Below are 21,518 nucleotides of genomic sequence, written 5' to 3' on the forward strand. Positions count from 1 at the left end.
AATTTTTGGTGTGCAAAGTTACTGCATCTCCACCAACACTAAAATACCAAAAGTCCTCCACTCCTGCCCTGAAGTCAAATCTAGGCCATCCCAAACATCCCCACTTAGTAACCCCAAGCCCCACTTAGTAACCTCCATTCTGTAGTTAGATTCCATAGATTGTTTTTCTACTATACACTATCCATTCCTTCATTTGTTTCTTTCCATATCACCTGAGTGTGATTATGCAGCATTTGTCCTTCTCCATCTGATGTACTTCACTTACGATGATACTCTCAAGTTGTAGGGGAAAAGTCAAAAATCTCTTCTCAGGGGCTGGAGCAATAGCGCAGCGGGTAGGGCATTTGCCTTGCACGCAGCCAACCCGGGTGTTTCCCAGCATCCCATATGATCCCCCGAGCACCACCAGGAGTAATTCCTGAGTGCATGAGCCAGGAGTAACCCCTGTGCATCGCCGGGTGTGACCCCAAAACAAAACAAAATGAAAAAATCTCTTTTCATAGCTGAGTAGTATTCCATTATGTAACACAGTTTCTTTATCCACATATCTGTTCTTGGGCATTTGTGGTGACTTCAAATCCTAGATATTATAAATAGCACAGAGATGAACATAAATATGCACGTGTCTTTTCAAAATAGTGTTTTTGTGATCTTGGGATAAATACCGAGAAGTGGAATCACTAGATCATAAAGTATTTCTGGTTTCAATTTCTAGAGACATCTCTAATACTTTCTGTTGAGGTTGAACCAGAAGACAGTCTTAAGAACATTGAATGAAGGTTGCTTTATCTCTGAATCTCCACTAGCACTGGTTGTTTCTGGTCTTTTATATACATGCTATTCTTACCACTGTGAGGTGATATCTCAATATTCTGTTTTCATTTTCCTGATAACCAATAAAAGTGAACACTCTTTCCATATACCTTTGGCCATCTACGTATCTTATTTCAGGAAGTATCTATCCAGCTCTTCTCCCTGTTTTATTGAATAATCCCTTTTGTGAGTACTTTTTATATCTTAGATATCAGCCTTCTGTCCAGATGTATGGTGTGTGAATTTTTTCTCCCATTCACTTAAATGCCTTTTTCCTTAGACTACTGTACCATTCACAGTGCAGAAATTTTTAGTGTGATGTAATCTTATTTGTTCACTTTTTACTTCTGCTTTCTTTTTTTTTTTACTTTTTTTGGGGTCACACCCAGCAATGCACAGGGGTCACTCCTGGCTCATGCACTCAGGAATTACTCCTGGCGGTGCTCGGGGGACCATATGGGATGCTGGGAATCGAACCCGGGTCGGCCGCGTGCAAGGCAAATGCCCTACCCGCTGTGCTATCGCTCCAGCCCCTACTTCTGCTTTCTTTGCCAGTGGAGTGGAGCCATTGAAGATACGTCTAAAGTGATTACCATGGGAGTGTGTCTATGTGTTTTATGGATTTGAGCATAATCTTGAGGTACTCAATTCATTTCAATTAATTACTATGCATAATATGAGTTGAGGATCCAATTTTTCACCTGATTAAGCAGTTTTTCCAACATTGTTGAGAGGTTTTTCTTGTTTCACTTCATGTCCCTAGTTATTTTGTCATAATTGTCACTGTCTCTGTCACTGTCATCCCGTTGCTCATCGATTTGCTCGAGCGGGCATCAGTAACATCTCCATCATGAGACTTCTTGTTACTGTTTTTGACATATCGAATAAGCCACGAGTAGCTTGCCAGGCTCTGTTGTGCAGGCAAGAAACTCTCAGTAGCTTGCGGGCTGTCCAAGAGGGGTGGAGGAACCGAACCCGGGTCAGCCACATGCAAGGCAAATGCTGCGCCATTAACTGCCCATATTCTTTCTTTCTTTTTTTTTTTTTTTTTTGCTTTTTGGGTCACACCTGGCGATGCACAGGGGTCACTCCTGGCTTTGCACTCAGGAACTACTCCTGTCGGTGCTCAGGGGACCATGTGGGATGCTGGGAATCGAACCTGGGTCGGCCGCATGCAAGGCAAACGCCCTACCCGCTGTGCTATCACTCCAGCCCCCATAACTGCCCATATTCTGAGGGCTTAGTTCTTGGACTTTTGTTTCTATTCCATTAATCTGAGTGTCTCATCTTACTTTAATACCACTCTATTTTGGCTACTATACCTTTATAGTATAGTTTAAAGTCAAAGAATGTAATGCCTCCAATCTTTGTTTTTTTTCAAATTGCTTTAACTATTTGGGAAGGCTTATGGTTCTAAACACAATTTAGTAGTATTTATTCTATGTCTTTGAGAGAATGCTATTGCAATCAATCTGCATTTTAAAATGGGGTAGGAATCATTTTAACAATTTTAATTCTTCCAGGCCATATATATAGATGAGGTTTGTTCCCAGGTCATTGGGGTCCATGCAGATGCACTCTCCTGCACTTCCCTGTCTTGTATCTTTGCTTCTGTGTCTTCTTATAATTCCATAAGAGAGTTGTTCCCCTGTGAGAGGCTGCCTGAATTTAGCAGTTTTTTGCTGAAACTTCAAAAGGTCTCTCTTAGCTTTCAAGTTAGAAATGCTCCTTGTTCCATATCAGAGAATCTCCCCAAACTGATGGCTGGGATCTGCAGTAAACTTTCTCAGTGGAGCCTCAAACAGGATTATGTCTTTCACTCTGTCTCTACTGCAGTTTCTCTTGTGAGATTCTGCAAGTACTTTCAAGTGGCTCCCTTTCCCACCATCTTGACCTTGCTCTTCTCTCAGGCCGCAAATTCTGACTCATCTTTAGAGTTTATATAACCAACCCCCAGCGCTGAACACACAAAGCACGGCTACTGATGAACAAACAGTGCCTCACGGGGCATTAACCTCAGAAATTGAGATGTCTCATAATTCTTGAACGAGTACAAAATTCCCAGAATGACTTTACAACAATTAACACAATTATAAAACTAGTACTGAGTGCCAAACCAATTGAAATGCCATATGCAAATATTAGGTTAACAATAAATAGCATTGAAAAAGAATAATAAAATATGAAATGCTAAAAGACAACAAATGTTTCACATTAAATACAAACTGATGCAAAGTCTTGGCTTAGAAAACTCATTATCATACACATTTCTGCTATAAGTAAAAAGGCATATTCTCTAAAGGCACTAGTAACAGCAAACAGATTCCACTGATGGGTTTCTTGCTCTCAACACAAAATTATACAAAGACCAAAAACCTGAGACATTCAGCAAATTGAATGATTCATGCACATTATACATACAGTGCCAATTTTCTTTCAGAACCAGAAGTAAAGTAGGTTACAGAGCTGGTTGGTTATTGTTCTGTTTTGATTTTTAATGTCATCTGTTGAAAAGATTGTTTCTGGCCTTGAATTTGACTAGAACTTTGTGTGCAGTGCTGTTGTCAACATGCTACTGTTTTGTTTTGGTTCGGTTTTTTTCTCCATGTTAATGAAGAGTATCGGGGCTGGAGTGATAGCACAGCGGGCAGGGCGTTTGTCTTGCACTTGGCCAACCCAGGTTCAATTCCTCTGTCCCTCTCAGAGAGCCCGGCAAGCTGCCAAGAGTATCCTGCCCGCATGGCAGAGACTGGCAAGCTACCCGTGGCATATTCAATATGCCAAAAACAATAGCAACAAGTCTCACGGTGGAGACATTACTGGTGCCCGCTCGAGCAAATCGATGAACAACAGGACGACAGTGCAACAATGCTACAGTGTTACCGGGTGTAAATCCCAAGTGCAGAGCCAGGAGTAAGCCCTGAGCATAGCTGACTGTAGCCTCAAAACAAAAAACAAAAGCAACGAGTATTGAGCTATTTCTCCTAATAAGAAAATAGCAATAAAAAATGCAGAACATTAAGAGAGAGTGGAGAGAAAATGGACAGGGGACTTGCCTTGCACATGGACTACACAGGTTTGATCCCATAGGGTTCCCCAGGACTGGCAGGAGTGATTCCTGAGTGCAAAGGCAGAAATAAGCCCTGAGGACTTCCAGATATGAGCCCAAAGCAAACAAAAGTCCAGGAAGGGAAATTTTGAGCCACAAGTCTTTAACATAAATATTTAACTCTCTCATTTGCTATAGTAATGTGCTACAGAAACATTACCTTTAGGCTCGAATTACCTGTGGATATTGCAGGATTGATTTGAGGAAGGGGTCAGAAAATTGTGCCCAGAAATCTTTGAGAGAGAAGAATGGGACTGCAGCCAGAGAGTAAAACAGGGACTGTTTCATTTACCCGTTTCATCTAACCTCTGCAAATGATTGAGTTTGCTCTCTCCGGAGGAATCCAATACATCCTAGGGACAGGCAATCAAAGGATGGAATGAGGAGGAAGGAAAGGAGATCAGGGTTTTGGACATTTTGCGTTTCCTTTCTCTCTCTCTCTCCCAAGAACTGTGAAGGTTTATAATGGAATGCTATCATGCTAAACAGACAGAATGCACTAATTATTTAAATGTTTCACTTTTCCTTGTTAAATGACATGTTATCAAGAATCCCAGGTCTGTATCTCTTTAAACCTGGAGAGTTTGATTTAGTAGCGACCAGTTGAACTTGAAGATTGGGGTTTAACACCCGTGGCCAGTAGAAATCAAGGCTATGTTACTCAGAGTCATGGTTACAGTAAATTTTGGAGGAGTAAATTTAAACGAAGCATCTTACAGGGAGACTCTTATAAGTATTATCCCTATTTAACCAGGATATCTAGGCTGGTCATAGTTCTTCCCTTTTCAAAAAAGTTCAATTTTGATTTAATGTTTATGAAATACATGGAAACATATTAAAAATATGTCAAGGCACAGACTGATATATATATTTCTTATATATATAAGAAAAAGCATAAGTAATGGCAGGGACACTTTTTGTATTTCATCAGTCCTTTGAAGTCTCCCCTGCAGAAAAGGTAAAATAGATCATGAAATGACTGAGGGTGGGAAATAGTAAAATATAAGGGGGGGCAGCAGCTAGGTAACTTCATCTTTGACTCCATGGTAATGCCCTGACTGAGGGCAGCTTCTCTTTGACCCCTCACCTGTGTCTGGGTAGATGGCAGGAAGGCATCAGTTGTCAGACGAGAGCACATGGCACAGGGACACAGAGCCACTGGGTTATGGACCTTGAGAGGCAGGGCATAGAGCTCCAGTAACAAGACTACAGAGCACTAGCAATGCACCAGGAGCACAGGAGTGGACTTTGAGAAACAAAGTCAACAAGATACCAACCTGCACTTAGAGAGACTTAACCGGCAAGAGACCAGCATAGACCAAGGACCATGGTAAACACAGGAACCACTGAGGAGCCATCGAGAGGTCAGGACATCACTGTCACTGTCACTGTCAACCCATTGCTCATCGATTTGCTCAGGCAGGCACCAGTAACGTCTGCATCGTGAGACTTGTTACTGTTTTTTGGCATATCAAATACGCCACGAGTAGCTTGCCAGGCTCTGCTGTGTGGGAGAGATATTCTCAGAAGCTTGCCGGGCTCTCTGAGAGGGGCGGAGGAATTGAGCCCAGGTCGGCCGAGTGCAAGGTGAACACCCTACCTGCTGCGCTATTGCTCCAGCCCTGAGAGGTCAGGACATAACAAGTCAAAATTACCTTTTTTTTTTTGTTGGGGTCTATTTTTCTTTAATTGAATCCCTGTGAGTTACAAACTTGTTCATGATTGCTTTCAGTCATACAATGTTCCAACACCCTTCCCTTTGCCAGTGCACACTTCTCATAACCAATGACCCCAGTTTCCCTCCTGCCCTCCCTCAGCCTGCCTCTGTAGCAGATATTTTTCTTCTCTCTTTCTCTCTCTCTCTTCCTCTCTCTCTCTGTCTTTGTCTCTCTCTCTCTTTCTCTCTCTCTCATTTCCTCTTAGGCACTCTGGTTTTCAATACTGTTACTAAAGGGTTATTGTGCATCTCACTTTATTTCAGCACTCAGGTCTTGTCCAGAGTGACTGTTTCCAGCTGTCATTGTGGTAGTGGTCTCTTCTCTGTCCTAACTGAACTCCCCTCCAACTTGTGGCAAGCTTCCTACCATGGACCAGTCCTCCTGACTCTCGCAAGCCACCTTCTTAAAACTGTTAAGTCAATAACTATAACTTCATAAGCACCTAGAAATTTGTATGCAAATCTTTCATATACTATTTAAGGACCCTTGCAGGAAAAAAAAACACTTTTACCCTGACACAACCTAGAAAAATCCCTTGGTGAAATACACCAAACAAAGTAATTATGGGCTATTTCACTTTTATATTACAACTCGCTTTCAAAGTGGACTAATGAAACTCCAAACATTACTGACAGCACAAAAAACCTATGTCACAACCACAAAACCCTTTGTCACATCATGTACAATATGTATTTGCTATAGGAATTGTTTTGATAGCACAGCGGTAGGGCGTTTGCCTTGCACGCAGCTGACCTGGGTTTGAATTCCTCCACCCCTATCAGAGAGCGTGGCAAGCTACCGTGAGTATCCCTCCCACATGGCAGAGCCTGGCAAGCTACCCATGGCATATTCAATACGCCAAAAACAGTAACAAGTCTCAAAATGGAGACTTTACTGGTGCCTGCTCGAGCAAATCGATGAGCAACGGGATGACAGTGACAGTGACAGAAACTTTACAAACTCAGTAATCTCTGCCTTGAAATGATATTAAGTTCCCAGGGGAGAATTTCTTAAGGAAAAACTATTTCATGGTACCTTTTGCCAGGAGAATTCCCATTTTTCCTACTAGAATACTGGTGTAGGACAGAAAGTCTAGCCACTCTGTTTTTGAATTGAAGTGAACTTAAATAGCTTCTGATATGTTAAGAATTTAAAGTATTTTAATCAGAGAATAGTTTTAAAGCTCAAGTAACTATAGATGAGATGGTCCCACAAGTCTTCTCCACAGGTTCAATGATCTCTTTTTAATTTTTATTTTATTTTTAAATTTTATTTTACTTATTTTTAACTTTTTTATTCACTCACTGTGAATTACAAAGTTATCCATGATTGGATTTTAGGAACACAATGTTCTAAAACCAGTCCCATCACCAGTGTCCACTTCCCTCCATAATGTCCCCAGTTTCCCTCCAGACCCAGGGCCTGCCTCTGTGGCAGACACATTTTCCTTTTGCTTTTTACCTTTTAGGCACTGTGATTTACCATATTTCTACTAAGAGGGTGCCATGCACATTTGCTAGAGCAGTTCAGAGCATGGAGGAACCCCGTTTACCTACTAGATTACTGATCTGTGATTAAAGGATATAGCACAGAAACACGCAGAGAAAAGGAATGCATAAAGTAAGGCTGTGAGAAGAGTAAGGACTCCCATGCTCTTGGGTCACAGCATTTTCCCAGAATTTCCATGAGTTCACCAACCTAGAAGCTCTCTGCACTAGTCCTTTTGAGCTTTTCTGGAGGCTTCCCCATATAGGCATGATTGATGAATTCATTAGCTGTTGGCTGGTATGATTTACCTCCAGCCCTTCTCTGTGCTCAGGGGGTCAAGGGATGGAACTGAAAGTTCCAACACTATAATCGTCTGGTTGATCCATCCTCACATACAAGCGAAAAGTCATCCCATTCACCTAAAGAGTTCCACCAATTAAAAAAAAAATCTAAGCATTTTAGAAGGAGACGAAGGCCAAATATAAGTACGTCCTATTATAAATTACAACATCACAGACAGTAAAGTTTCATGCTGTCAAGTACATTAACCAATAAGATCTACATTTATTCAAAGGTTACAACCTTTCTCCACTTAATCATTCTAATTTCACCTGGATTTCCTGTATGTGTCAAGTTGCATTTATGCTTAAGAAATGTTCCAGTCAGAGGAAGTGAAAATGAGTCAAACTTCCATCAGACTTTTAAACCAAGCCGTGATTACCATGTGCTTCTTTATTCTTCAGGGTGCATGTTTGTCCCCTCTCTGGATCTTCACGAATAATGAGACATTCAAAATTGAGGCAAGTCCACTCAGCAAAAGAATAAAATTGTTGTAACTGCCACATATTAACTAGACTGAGTTATTATTGTTTTCTTTTTTTTCTCCCAAAAATCACTCCTGAACTCCTGACTAAAACTAGAAGAAAGAAAAAAAACAAAACAAAAATAAAACATTTGTCCTGCAGAAAAATGACTTACTGGTGGTGATTCAAGGAGCAAAAGGAAGAAAATCAGGGGACATTGGTGAAAGGAAATGGACTCTCTGGCAGTGGGTGTGGTGTTAGAATACTGTATGCAGGAAACTGTCATTAACAGAAGTATAATTCATTGATTTGGAAGGAAGGAAGGAAGGAAGGAAGGAAGGAAGGAAGGAAGGAAGGAAGGAAGGAAGGAAGGAAGGAAGGAAGGAAGGAAGGAAGGAAGGAAGGAAGGAAGGAAGGAAGGAAGGAAGGAAGGAAGGAAGGAAGGAAATGATTTGGTTAAGGCATCATCAAAATACTAAAGATCCCAAAACTAATCTTAAAAGGAAAATGAATTTTACTTGCAACAATTGGGGCTTTCAGTATCACTATCAGAGATAACTGCAATGAACACGAATGTAAACAAATCTGGTGAACACCAAGCACAAGAAACAGTTAATATCTCTAGGTGTTCTCTAAAAGAATGGAATTCAGTCTGTCTCTCTGAAACGAGAGAAAAGAATAATCCTGCTTTTCCTCAGACACTGGCAACAGGTACTGCGAGAGTTAAGAGTCTGCTTAATCCCTCCCTTCCTGGCTCAGAAAGAAAATAAATATTCTGTCCAAGACCTAAGATGTGCTTTTCCCTTTGTGGGTTTTCAGGAAAGAGAACAAATAAGAAAATGATCATGGATGGATGGGGCTTTTGCAATACTTAATCACATCACCCTGTTTTAGGAAGTGGAATGTGAGAATAAAGACAACTACATAAAAGCTGTTCTCTCGTTAGGTTTTACCAGCACCCAGGGGATCAAAGCAGACATTCTAGCACTTTCTGCATAAATCCATCTCCACCAGTGCCCTGAAAATTTAGTAACTAACAGATTTAAAATCCTAGGAGTTTTAAGGGAGTCACATTCAAGATTATATTATCTGCCACTATCTCTCTGTCTGTCTCTGTCTGTCTCTCTGTCTCTATCTCTGCCTCTCTCTCTCTATCTATCTCTTACCCATTTCTAGAATAACTGCCAAATCCCTCTACTTGTCCTTAAAGTTTCACACAAATTGTTTTCCTCAAGGTGCGCTATTTGTCAGTCACCAGCTCATAAAAGTCTTGCCCAGTCAATTAAAAAAAAGGAGAAAGAGGAAGTTATGGAAAAAACTTGGACCCCTCAAAAGTCAAAGGGGGGAATCTGGAAGAGAACTTATCCTTTAATTCCCTTAGCATTCTAATACAGAACTGGGATTCCTCCATAAGCTAAGCAATAACCAAGTGAGCAGCTTAACTGGCTTATTAATTTAATCATCTCAACAGAAGTAACATGGAACTGCAAAAGAGAGGAACACATTCTTCAAAATCACCACCAAATCCTTCCTACTACATCGGGGCCAGCAGCATTGAAAATGTATGTCTCAGAAATGTAAACAGCATTAATAAACTTATCACTGATTCATCCTGTCTGGGCTGGCAGCTGGTGACACTTCCTATTGAAGAGAAGGGGACCTAGCCAGTCTGGCTGGATAACTGGGCAGTGTTGGCCGGTGTGACAAGGAAATGATTGCGGTAAAAGCATTCACGGCCACACATGAATGCTAGCCATGGCTTCCACAGGCATTAGGCAATACGTGCACTTAGTACCTTCAGTCTTACCTATATTGCTGTGATTTTGATCCCCTGGAGAACCCCCGGAGGTCCAGGTTGGAATGTGTTGACTGGGATGAGCAGTTGCAGTCACAGTGCTCTGGTTAGAAATCACATTTGTAAGAAAGACATCAGACACTGGGACTTTACCATCAGTGACTAAAGGTTCACTCCCATTTGACATAAAATAGGTCTTTTTTAATGATCCTAAAAGACATAAAAAAAAAGATTTTTTTAATATTACAAAAAATGTTTTTAAAAGCATTTAAATATTTTTATTAAAGTAAAATTGGTTTAAAGGCATTATATAAGTATCTTATTGTACAACATTATAGTTCGATTATCTATATAGATTGCATTATGATAATTACCAAATTTAGTTTCCATTGTGTAAGGGGTACCAATTGTGTATAATTGAGACCTCTAACACAATTTATCCACATTTCTCTTAAATGTATTATATATACATGTATTATGTGTATGCATATATTATGTATATATTATATATGTATTATTATGTGGTATATATGCATATGTGCATGTATTATATTTTATGTATAAATGTATAATGGTTTATGTATTATGTAATATGTGTTAGGAAAACTCTAGAAATACTTTCTCAAGTCTCATTCTCTCCAGTAAACCACAAAAAGCACGAAGTGGTAAGTATAGACATCCACTTCATCAGGACCACAAATAGTTTTCTTCTACAGCAAATCATGCATCCCTGTGTATAACCTCTTACTTTCTCAGAAGCTTAAGGTTTAAAGAACTGAGAATCACATCCAAGTTTTAGGTGCCCAAAGAATTTAGGACCATTTCAATTACCTGGGACTCACCACAAACAAATTAAGTTTTATTGATTTTGGTGTTTCCTTCCTGCTTTCTCATTTTCTCCATTTCTTTCATTATATTATGCTATTCAGTATCAGGGTAGCAACTCCTCATGCCTCCGAAACTGCCACTAAAGATAACAACAATGTCTGCTTAGCTTCAACCTTGCTATTGTCCACATTTCGCACTAAATTTAAGTGGAACACAAATTACCTACAAATTAAAAAGTGTTTACATAAGTACCAATATCTAAAGAAATAAAGAAATTTTGGTACATACAAGGTAATACTATTCAGCTATAAGAAATTGAAGTTTGTAGTTTGCTGCAACTTGCATGAATTGAAGAGTGCCATGCTAAGTGAATAGAGTCAGAAAGTGAGAGATACCAGACGATCTTGTCAAACGTTGAATATAAAGAAACAAAGAGATTAAACAGTCCTTAATGCAAACAAATCCTGAGACATGAGCAATAGAACTGCAACTGGAGGGGTAGGGGGGAAGAGGTAGGAACCTGAGATCTTAAACATTGGTGGAGGGATTGGTGCGGTATTCCACCATTATAAAATAGTTGGGGCCGAAATGATAGTACAGCAGACAAGGCATTTGCCTTGCACACGGCAACTGGGCTCGATCCCCGGCACCCCATATTCTCTCCAGAGCACCATCAGAAGTAATTCATTAGTATAGAGTCCGAAAAAAGAAGAAGGAGGAGAAGGAGGAGGAGGAGGAGGAGGAGGAGGAGGAGGAGGAGGAGGAAGGAGGAGAAAGAGAAGAAGGAGAAGGAGGAAGAGGAGGAGGAGGAGGAAGAGGAAGAGGAAGAAGAAGAGGAAGAAGGAGGAGAAAGAGAAGGAGAAGGGGAAGGAGAAGGAGAAGAAGAAGAAGAAGAAGAAGAAGAAGAAGAAGAAGAAGAAGAAGAAGAAGAAGAAGAGGAGGAGAAGGAGAAAGAGGAAGAGGAAAAGGAGAAAGAGGAAGAGGAGGAGGAGGAGGAGGAGGAGAAGAAGAAGAAGAAGAAGAAGAAGAAGAAGAAGAAGAAGAAGAAGAAGAAGAAGAAGAAGAAGAAGAAGAAGAAGAAGGAGGAGGAGGAGGAGGAGGAGGAGGAGGAGGAGGAGGAGAAGAAGAAGAAGGAAAAGAAGAAGAAGAAGAAGAAGAAGAAGAAGAAGAAGAAGAAGAAGAAGAAGAAGAAGAAGAAGAAGAAGAAGAAGAAGAAGAAGAAGAAGAAGAAGAAGGATCAAACAATTTGATACTTTTGTAAACTATGATATCTTAAAGAGAGAGATAAGAGAGAGTGGCAAAGCGTAAAGAATGGAAAATGGAGGGAAAATTCTAATCCCAGTCTAAGCAAGAAATGATACTATATTATCATCGTATTTGGTTAGAAACTATAAAAGATGATTATAAGAATAAAATAATCACTAAACTAACTTTACAAACTGGCCATTTTTCTCAAGGTATTCATTCATTGACAAAATAAAAGAGACAAAGCTAGGATTAATGAAAAGTACCTAGCTTTAGGCAAAAACTTTTTAAAAATTTAAAAGACATAATGTATTTTTAGCTCAGTTAATACAGGCAACAGATTTTCCACAATACAGCATTTGCTAGAATATATGCCACTAAAACAAATGATAGTAATCCATTAGAGAGATGCTCAAGGGAGATTTTCCCCCTAAAAACATTTACAGTGTATGCTTTAATTGGTTCTCACTTTTCCACACAGTCCATGGACCATTAAAAATAAAAAAGAAATATAAATAAAATGTTTAATATCAGTCTATGGAAAAAATGTCTCTACATGTGTTTGACACTTGGGAAACATTAACTACAAATCAAAATAGAAAAGCAGCTGTTCTTTTTTTTTAAGCTAACTAAGGTCACCAGTTTCATCTGCTAAACGATTCTAAATAAAACATTGATGTATAATTGCTAAATCATGATCATGTGATACAGGTGACAAACTCAACTCTTCAAATTGATTATGAGTAGATAACAAATGAAATGCTAAAATGAAAAAAAAAGATTAATTACTTTTTATTTTCAGAATGATTTCAAACTGACCCTAGATCAAAGTAAATGCATGTAATAAATTTGATGATGATATATTTCTTCGCACATGCAAAACATTTACTGATTATTTATATATAATTTTATTTCCATCCATCTGTTAGCTTCTCTATTACTTATTATGGCATAAGGATATTTTTCACATACCATGTCATTTTCACTAATGCGACTGTAATGAATATATAAGACCCATTAAGTTAATTTATTTTTCATGTTAACTCTATGACACAGCATCCAGTTCTGTCAACATATTTTTAGCAAATACCAATTTCTCACGGTTATATTCCTGGAGCAATTCACATAAAAGGACCTCCATTTTGTATGGAACATTTCATATTTGTGCTTAATATATTTGTTTGCAATGATTAGGCTAATTAATAACATTTTCTATACCTTTTATCTAAACACAAAGTTGAAAGTATTAGTAATATTTGTTTAAGACATTTTTTGAAGTGCTGACTTTCTTAGGAAATATTGACATGAATAAAGGATTATTTTTCTCTTTTTAAATTTTGTTTTTGTTTTGTTTTTGGGTCACACCCAGCAATGCACAGGGGTTACTCCTGGCTCTGCACTCAGGAGTTACTCCTGGCGGTGCTCAGGGGACCATATGAGATACTGGGATTCGAACCCGGGTCGGCCGCGTGCAAGGCAAACGCCCTCCCCGCTGTGCTATCGCTCCAGCCCCTCTTTTTTTAAATATTTATTTATTAAATATTTTAGTAATGAATCACCGTGAGGTACAGTTACAGACCTACAGACTTTCATGCTTGCGTTTCAGGCATACAATAATCAAGTACCCATCCCTCCACCAGTGCCCATTTTTCACCACCAATGGTCCCAGCATCCCTCCTACCATCCCCACCCCACCCCCTCTAACTTACCCTGCCTCTGTGGCAGGGGATTCCTTTTTACTCTCTCTCCTTTTGGGTGTTGTGGTTTGGAATAGAAGTATTAAGTGGCCATCATGTTCTGTCTATAGTCTACATTCAGCAAGCATCTCCTATCCCTAGCAGGCCCTCCTAGCACCCTTTACTTGGTGTTCCCTTCTCTATCTGAGCTGCCTTTTCCCCCAGCATGTGAGGCCAGCTTCTAAGCTGTGGAGTAATCCTCCTGGTACTTATCTCTACTATTCTTGGGTGTTAGTCTCCCATTCTTTTACTTTATATTCCACAAATGAGTACAATATTTCTATGTCTATACCTCTATTTCTGACTCATTTAACTTAACATGATACTTTCCATGTTGATCCACTTATATGTAAATTTCATGACTTCTTCTTTTCTAATAGCTGCACAGTATTCCATTGTGTAGATGTACCAAAGTTTCTTTAACCATTCATCTGTTCTCAGGCACTCAGGTTTTTTCCAGATTCTGGCTATTGTAAACAGTGCTACAATGAACATATAAGTGCAGATGCAATTTCTACTATACTTTGTTGCATCTCCGGGATATATTCCCAGAAGTGGTATTGCTGGGTCAAATGGGAGCTCAATTTCTAATTTTTTGAGAAGCGTCCACACTATTTTCCAAAAGGGCTGAACCTTTTGGCATTCCCACCAGCAGTGAAGGAGAGTCCCTTTCTCCCCACATCTGCTCCAACACCAGTTGCTTTTGTTCTTTTGGATGTTGGCCAGTCTCTGTGCTGTAAGATGATTTCTCATTGTTGTTTTGATCTGCATCTCCCTGATGGTTAGTGATGAAGAACATTTTTTCATGTGCCTTTTGGCCATTCGGATTTCTTCTATGAGAAAGTTTCTGTTCATTTTGTCGCCCCATTTTCTGATGGGGTTGGACGTTTTCTTTTTGTACAGTTTAATCAGTGCCTTGTAAATCCTTTATATAAACTCCTTATCAGATGGGTATCACTTGTATCACTTGTCATCCTCTTGATCTTTGATTTACTCAAGCGGGCACCAGTAACGTCTCCATTCGTTTTTGTCCTGTGCTAATGTAGCTCAATGGTATATGCTCATTCCAGGAACACGAAGAGCCTCAAACCGTTCTTTCAGGATTTTGACAAAGAAGTCTGACAATCTCATAGGTGGGTGGCAACACGGTCCTTTGACGTCCCATGGAATCCAGTCGGTAACAGCTCTAGTCTAGCAGTCGTCTCTAAATTGCATTATATGTACAGCCCATCTGATTTTCGACACCTTGGCAAATGAGACAGCGTCCCTGGAGGTCAGAACTCTGGATCCTTCATTCACTTGAGTGAAAAGTGATATTCCAAGCATAGCTCTTTCGATTCCTCCTTGGGATACCCAAATAGCGTTCTCATCCTGTTTGCATAGGGCCCAGGTCTCTGAGGCGTATGTTAGTGCAGGAAGAACAGTAGAGTCAAAAAGATGTGCCTGGAGCCGGAGGTTCTTGGTCCTCTTAACCACTTCTTCAATGCTCTTGAAGGTGTTCCACGTTGCTCTCTTCCTCCTAAGCAGTTATGGCACCAAGTCCTTCCTCATGTTGAGTTCTGGATCCAGGTACACATAGCTGCTGCATTCGGAAATGTTTGTTCCATTAAGAGCAAATTGAATGTCAGGGACTAGTTCATTTTTCATGAACATTGTCTTGGTGAGATTCAGCTGAAGTCCAACCTTTTCATACTCACAGTCAAAGTCGGCCAACATTTGTGCCGCTTGGCTAATGTTTGGTGTTATTAGGACAATGTCATCAAGCGAAGCGGAGATGGTGTAGTTGCTGACCATCTATCTTCACTCCCATTCCTTCCCAATCCAGTTGTTGCATAATGTTCTCGAGGGTGGCACTGAAGAGTTTCATTGAAATGCTATCACCCTGCCGAACCCCTCTCTTTACATCGATGATCACTTCCTTGTAGAATGGTGAGATCCTGGTGGTGAATCCATTATACAGCTCACGGAGGATCTTGATGTACTGAGTTTGATGGGTATTTGGTGAATATCCTTTCCCATTCTGTAGACTGTCTTTGTATTCTGGTCACTGTATCTTTTGACGTGCAGAAGCTTCTCAGTTGAAAGTAGTCCCATTGTTTATCTCTGTTTCCACTTGCTTGGCCAGTGGAGTGTCTCCTTTATTTTATTTTATTTTATTTGCTTTTTTGGGTCACACCCGGCAATGCACAGGGGTTACCTCCTGGCTTTGCACTCAGGAGTTACCCCTGGCGGTGCTCAGGGGACCATATGGGATGCTGGGAATTGAACCCAGGTTGGCCGCGTGCAAGGCAAACGCCCTACCCGCTGTGCTATTGCTCCAGCCCTAGGAGTGTCTCCTTTAAATATACCTTTAGTTTCAATGTCGTGGAGGGTTTTGCCGACCTTGTCTTCAATGTACCTGATGGATTCTGGTCTGATGCTGAGGTCTGTAAGGATTATTTTTCTTATTGTCAGCATTTGGGGCCTGAACAATAGTACAATGGATAAGGCACTTGCCTTGCACGTGGCTGACCTTGGTGCCATCCCTGATACCCCATATTATCTCCTGAGCCTCCAGAAGTGATCCCTGAGCACAGAGCCAGGAGTAAGCCCTGTGCACAGCCAGGTATGGGCCAAGCCCCCACTCCTTCAGAAAATGCATCATTTTTGCTCTTCTATTCTACATACAAAAGCTAATTTGCATGAGAGAGGATAAAATGTGATATATGATAGTCATTATTGCTAAAATCTATAGCATATATATTTGAGACAGAATAAGAGAGAAATCTATGGAAGCTATCTTTCAAAGCCTAATGTCACTAGGTAATTTTTTTTTTCAAGTATCTCTGGTAACTGAAAAACCCTTAACTCATCCTTGATAATCTAATATGTATCTGTTGAAAAGTACAAAAAATTATAACCCAAAAAAGAGTAAATACTCTTCACACAACCCCATAATAAACTGTAAAAACACTATTATTAGAACAGAGCAGTGTGTTCATTCTCCCAAGGTGGCCCTATTCTTTTCTACAATCTTTTTCCACTTTTTGATTAAAACAATAGTTTGGGGGGATTATATTTAGCATATTAAGTCATTCTTAGCATTTTTTATATATTTAAAATATGTATTTTTCAATATCTATTGAAACAATAATATCCTGATAGCCATCTCAGAGGAAAAGTGAAAATAATTCATCCACTTTTTCTTTTCCACTCACAGTGCTGTGGTTAAAAGCATAAATACCACACACTATCACTAGGGAAAATCTCCTCTAGCACTTACTAGTCCTGAAATTTTGACAAGCTTTTAACCACATAAAATAAGGATTATAAAAGTACCTCTTGGCTCTCCGCCGAGATGCGACCTGGGTGGCCACACGTTTGTGCGGCTGCTCTGCTGCTGATCGGCCACGATCCGGAGGCCAGCTAGCCTACTTTTGGTACCAGCAGCTGCTTGCAGCAATATCTCTAGACTGTGAACTAAGCCATAGCCCCATGCTGCCCCAGGAAGGGAAATGAATCTCCCTCGACTTAGTTACTAAAATACAGAATTCCCAAACTGCGCGGCCGCAGCTTCATATCTCTTCATTCTCAGCAATGGAAAACTAATTATCAAATGCTTCCTTTTCAGCAGGGCTATTTTTTGGGAGGGAAACTCCAACAACAATAGTGAGTTTTGTGTTGAAAGATAGAATGCTATCAAGGTAAAGAGAAAGTGAAGTGAAATTTATCAGCTACGCAGGGGGAGGCATGGGGGGTGGGGGAGGAGTATAGTGGGGTTTTTGATGGTGGAATATGTGCACTGGTGAAGGGATGGGTGTTTGAGCATTGTATAACTGAGACATAAGCCTGAAAGCTTTGTAACTTTCCACATGGTGATTCAACAAAATAAATATATTTTTTTAAAAGTACCTCTTTCATGGGGCAGACTCTTAAAATCAGATTTGTTTCAGGGTATCTAGAAAAACTCTCAATAATTGCTAGTCATTATTACACCATCATAATCATGAAAGTAAAGTTGTCTTCATCAGGATTACTAATGAACTTTAAAACAAATGCCAAGTCATCTCAGCATAACAAAATTATGCTGGTTAAGAAAAAAATCTTAAAAGAGAATATCCCGATCCACTTTTAGAGTGAGTGAACTGTAATTTTTCAGGCTAACTGATTAACAGAAGGCCACGTTGTATTAAGGTCACCCTGCCCCTTCAGCTCTGTAATACAGCTCTGTTTAACAGTATTTATGACAAATTCCAATAATAGTAGTTAAGCTGCACCGCTCACTAAGATGAGTGGACTGAGCACTGTGATACCTGAGATGTTTACATCCTAAGTTTCAGAACATGTGATTTTTTTGTTTGCTTTTTTGGGTCACACCCGGTGATGCTCAGGGGTTACTCCTGGCTCTGCACTCAGGAATCACTCCTGGTGGTGCTCGGGGGACCTAATGAGATGCTGGGAATCGAACCCAGATCATCCGCGTGCAAGCCAAATGCTCCAGCACCAATATGTCAATATTTTATCTTACAAATGTTACATAGCAAAAACAATCCTATAGAATGTAAGTTAAATAACATTTTGAGGATGGGAAAATTATATTGGATTATTATAATAATACCACTGAGTCCAAAGTAATCCTCAGCTCTTGGGTTACAACCCCGTGCTGCCCGGGGATGGATCTTTCCTCTCCTCTCCACCCTGTTTTTCTGCATGGAAAATGGCAGCGGCAGCAATATCCACGTGGTGAGAGCTATCTTCTAAGACTCCTAACCCAGAGGTACACAGTTTTACACTTGAGACTCCTAGGGAATCATGGGAAGTGGGTGTAACCTGCACGCCCTAGGCCCAGATAAATCGGGAGCTGCTAAGAGTGAAACGAACCCTCTGCACCTAAAGACTTTGATTCCAGAGACCTTCTAACACATTTTGGCATCCAGTGCAGCTTCTTACAGCAATGCACTGGGACTGTGAGATGGGCTATGCAGTTTCTGGCAGAATTTTCCCTGGACTTTATACAGAAATCCAAAACTGTGGGGACGCTGCCGCAGCCACGCCACTTAACATCTCTTAATTGTCAGCAATGTGAAACGGTTCCTTTTTTAGCAGGTCTGACTTTGGGGGAAAACTCCAAATAATAACAGGGAGTTTTTTGTTGAAATATTGAAGGTAGTCAAGGTAGCAGCCATTTCTCTAGACTGAACTAAGCAACAGCCCCACGCCAGCCGAGAAGAGGAAATATCCCTCTTTCCCGGTTGTTTCCCATTTTCAGGGAGAAACGCGGCGTGGCGTCCACCATACTATGAGGCGCGAGAAGGGGGATGGGGGGGGAGGAAAGGAAAAGGAAAAAGAAAAAAAAGAGTTATGTACTTGGAGCAGTGGGGCTACATATCTCTTCATTCTAAGCAATGGAAAACTAATTATTAAATGCTTCCTTGGTAGTAGGGCTGTCCTTCTTGGGGGGAAACTCCAACAACAATAGTGAGTTTTGTGTTGAAATATGGAATGTAATCAAGGTAAAGAGAAAATGAAGTGAAATTCATCAGTTATGCAGTTGGGGGTGGGGGGGGCGGGGGCGGGAGGTATACTGGGGTTTTTGGTGGTGGAATATAGGCACTGGTGAAGGGATGGGTGTTTGAATGTTGTATAACTGAAACATATGCCTAAGTACTTTGTAATTTTTCACATTGTGATTCAATAAAAAATTAAATTTAAAAAAAGTCATCCTCAGCTCTTTATAGGCAGAAGAAGGAGATGAAAAAGTACATGTCAGAGCCATACATCTGAAAGTCACTAGATCATTTCTCATTTTACAAATGAGAAGAGGCCACAAGTAAAAGAATGTTGAATCCTCCTCCAGGAGTTGGAAAACTAGAGAACAAATTGTCGAAAAGAAATACAATCTGCCAGAATCTTAAATTATTTTGGTGAGCTCTATTTCAGATGTGTGACTTTCATAGCTCTAAAATTATATATTTGTATTATTGTAAGATACCAAGCTTATAACAATTTGTTATAGCAGCAAAGAGAAACTAATACAGGTGATTTCGCTAAGTTTCCTTAGTAGAGTCATCTACTGAGTTAACCTTTCAACAATCCTATGAAAAAGGGGCTAGAGAGAGTACAAAGCTTGAGGCACTTGCCTGGCAAACAGCCAATCCTGGTTTGATTGCCAGCACCAAATATGGTACCCTGAGCACTTTCAGGAGTGATCCCTGAGCAAAGCGCCAAGAATAAGTTTTGAGCACCTCTAGCTTGGACCTAAGAACCAAAATCAAAACAAAACAACACCACAAAACATATGCCACTGTTGTCTTTTTATAGAATTTGAAGAGAAGGAAAATATAGTTTATAAAGGTAATTTAGTTTACCTTAGAATCGAGCTGCCTCTCCCAGTTAGATAGTGGCAGCCTCCATGCCCTCCCTCTACCCAGCATGCCCAGCTCCATATCTCCTAAGCCAGCTCTACTCATCACACTTCTCACTCCTCACACTTATACTTCTTGTCACTGGATAAAGACAAGTAGAGAAATAAAAGAACAATACCCAGCCTAATCCCTCGGAGATCCATCAAGGGTCTAGCTGCAAAAACTAGCTCTTAGCTCTGCAGGAACACAGCATAAAATGGGGAAGACCTGTAGAAGCCCACCAAGCTCATTGTGCATAAACTTAACACAAAAGGCCCTACACTCCACCAGCTCTGTATGCTCTCAGAGAATGACCTTAGTGACACTGTGTTGAGGATGTATAATGAGCTCAGAGAAATGATAGCACAGACAGTCAGCCAAGAAAGTATGAGAGTGGAAATGCAAAAACTACAATCAGTAGCCACAGAGCAATTGGGAAGGATCCTTGGACACTAGACAAGGGAAGCAGGCTCTCTGGTGATGAGTGTGGTGTTGGAATTATGCATGCAAAAGAGGGATAATTAGCAGGATTATAAATCCCAGTAATTCAATAAAAATAATAAAAACAAAGAAGTAGGGCCACCATACACACACACATACACACACAAAATACAGCACACAGATTTTTAAAGATCAAGCATCATATATCTGTAAAAAAAACTGTCTTCCTCTTCAAAATCAATTCCTTGTCTTTAAATCTCTCTAGCGATGAAGAAACACATTTATGCTGTGTTTTCTATGTGCCTTCTATTTACTTTCTGCTGAAAACACAGAATTTAGTAAGAGATTCTTATCATCTAGATATCTGTAGATTAATTTAGGGAGACTGGTGTGCAGTCTATAAAATACCAACTGTGTTATAAGAACTTTGCAAACGATATGCAGCTGGCAATCTGATGATAGAAGCAAAAAAAGTGACTGCCATTCCATTGGAAAAATTCAGCAAAGGTTCCTTAGGGGAGACTGGCCCATGGCATGAATCCAAAAGATGATCAGAAATGTTCTATATTTGAGCAAAGCAATTTGGGTAAAGATGGGGTTGTGGTCATAGGTAGGATACAGCAAAGGTGTAAAGATAAGGAAATGGCAAGCAGCAATAAACAAGACAAGCACCCTGGAGATTGGCAAGAGAAGAGCAAGCTTAATGAGGGTGGAATAATAGCTAGAATGATGGCTCTTGCAGTAGAGGATGCTTAAAGATGTCAAATTTAAAAGACAGAGGCTATTGGCAATAGACAAGTGAGAAGAGAGGAAGGAGTCAAGGCAAAATCTAAAGATACCAAGGGGAAAATCAGAAGGGCCATTAGAGAAGCGCTTTTAGCGGGGAAGCAGTGGAAACTTTATTGAAGTCAGAGGTGTGAGAGATAGGGCGAGGAGATAAGGTGCTTGCCATCCACGCAGAGTCAACTCTCAGCCCTGCATGGATCACAAGCATTGCAGAGGGTGACCATAGAAGACAGAGCCGGGGGGAAGCCCCAGAACCATCTGGAATAGTCCTTCCAGCCACCATCAACACTTCCCCCGCCCCCACCCCAGGTGAAAAATGGCTAAAACTTTAAGGCTTCCTGGCTTGAACAAGTGGGTAAGTGAAGGTAGCCTG

The 21,518-nt window shown here is 40.3% G+C and overlaps 1 protein-coding gene across 1 annotated transcript in view; it reads right to left on the bottom strand.

Annotated features, from left to right (window-relative positions):
• CORIN (corin, serine peptidase) overlaps positions 1-21,518 on the bottom strand; it is a 246,600-nt gene that overhangs the window by 180,048 nt on the left and 45,034 nt on the right. Inside the window, exon 3 of the mRNA XM_055140495.1 lies at positions 9,739-9,936. Coding sequence (XP_054996470.1) covers positions 9,739-9,936 — 198 coding nt within the window. The remainder of the gene's footprint in view (positions 1-9,738; positions 9,937-21,518) is intronic.

The sequence above is a fragment of the Sorex araneus genome, chromosome 5 (genome assembly GCF_027595985.1).
Source record: "Sorex araneus isolate mSorAra2 chromosome 5, mSorAra2.pri, whole genome shotgun sequence".
Lineage (NCBI taxonomy): Eukaryota > Metazoa > Chordata > Mammalia > Eulipotyphla > Soricidae > Sorex > Sorex araneus.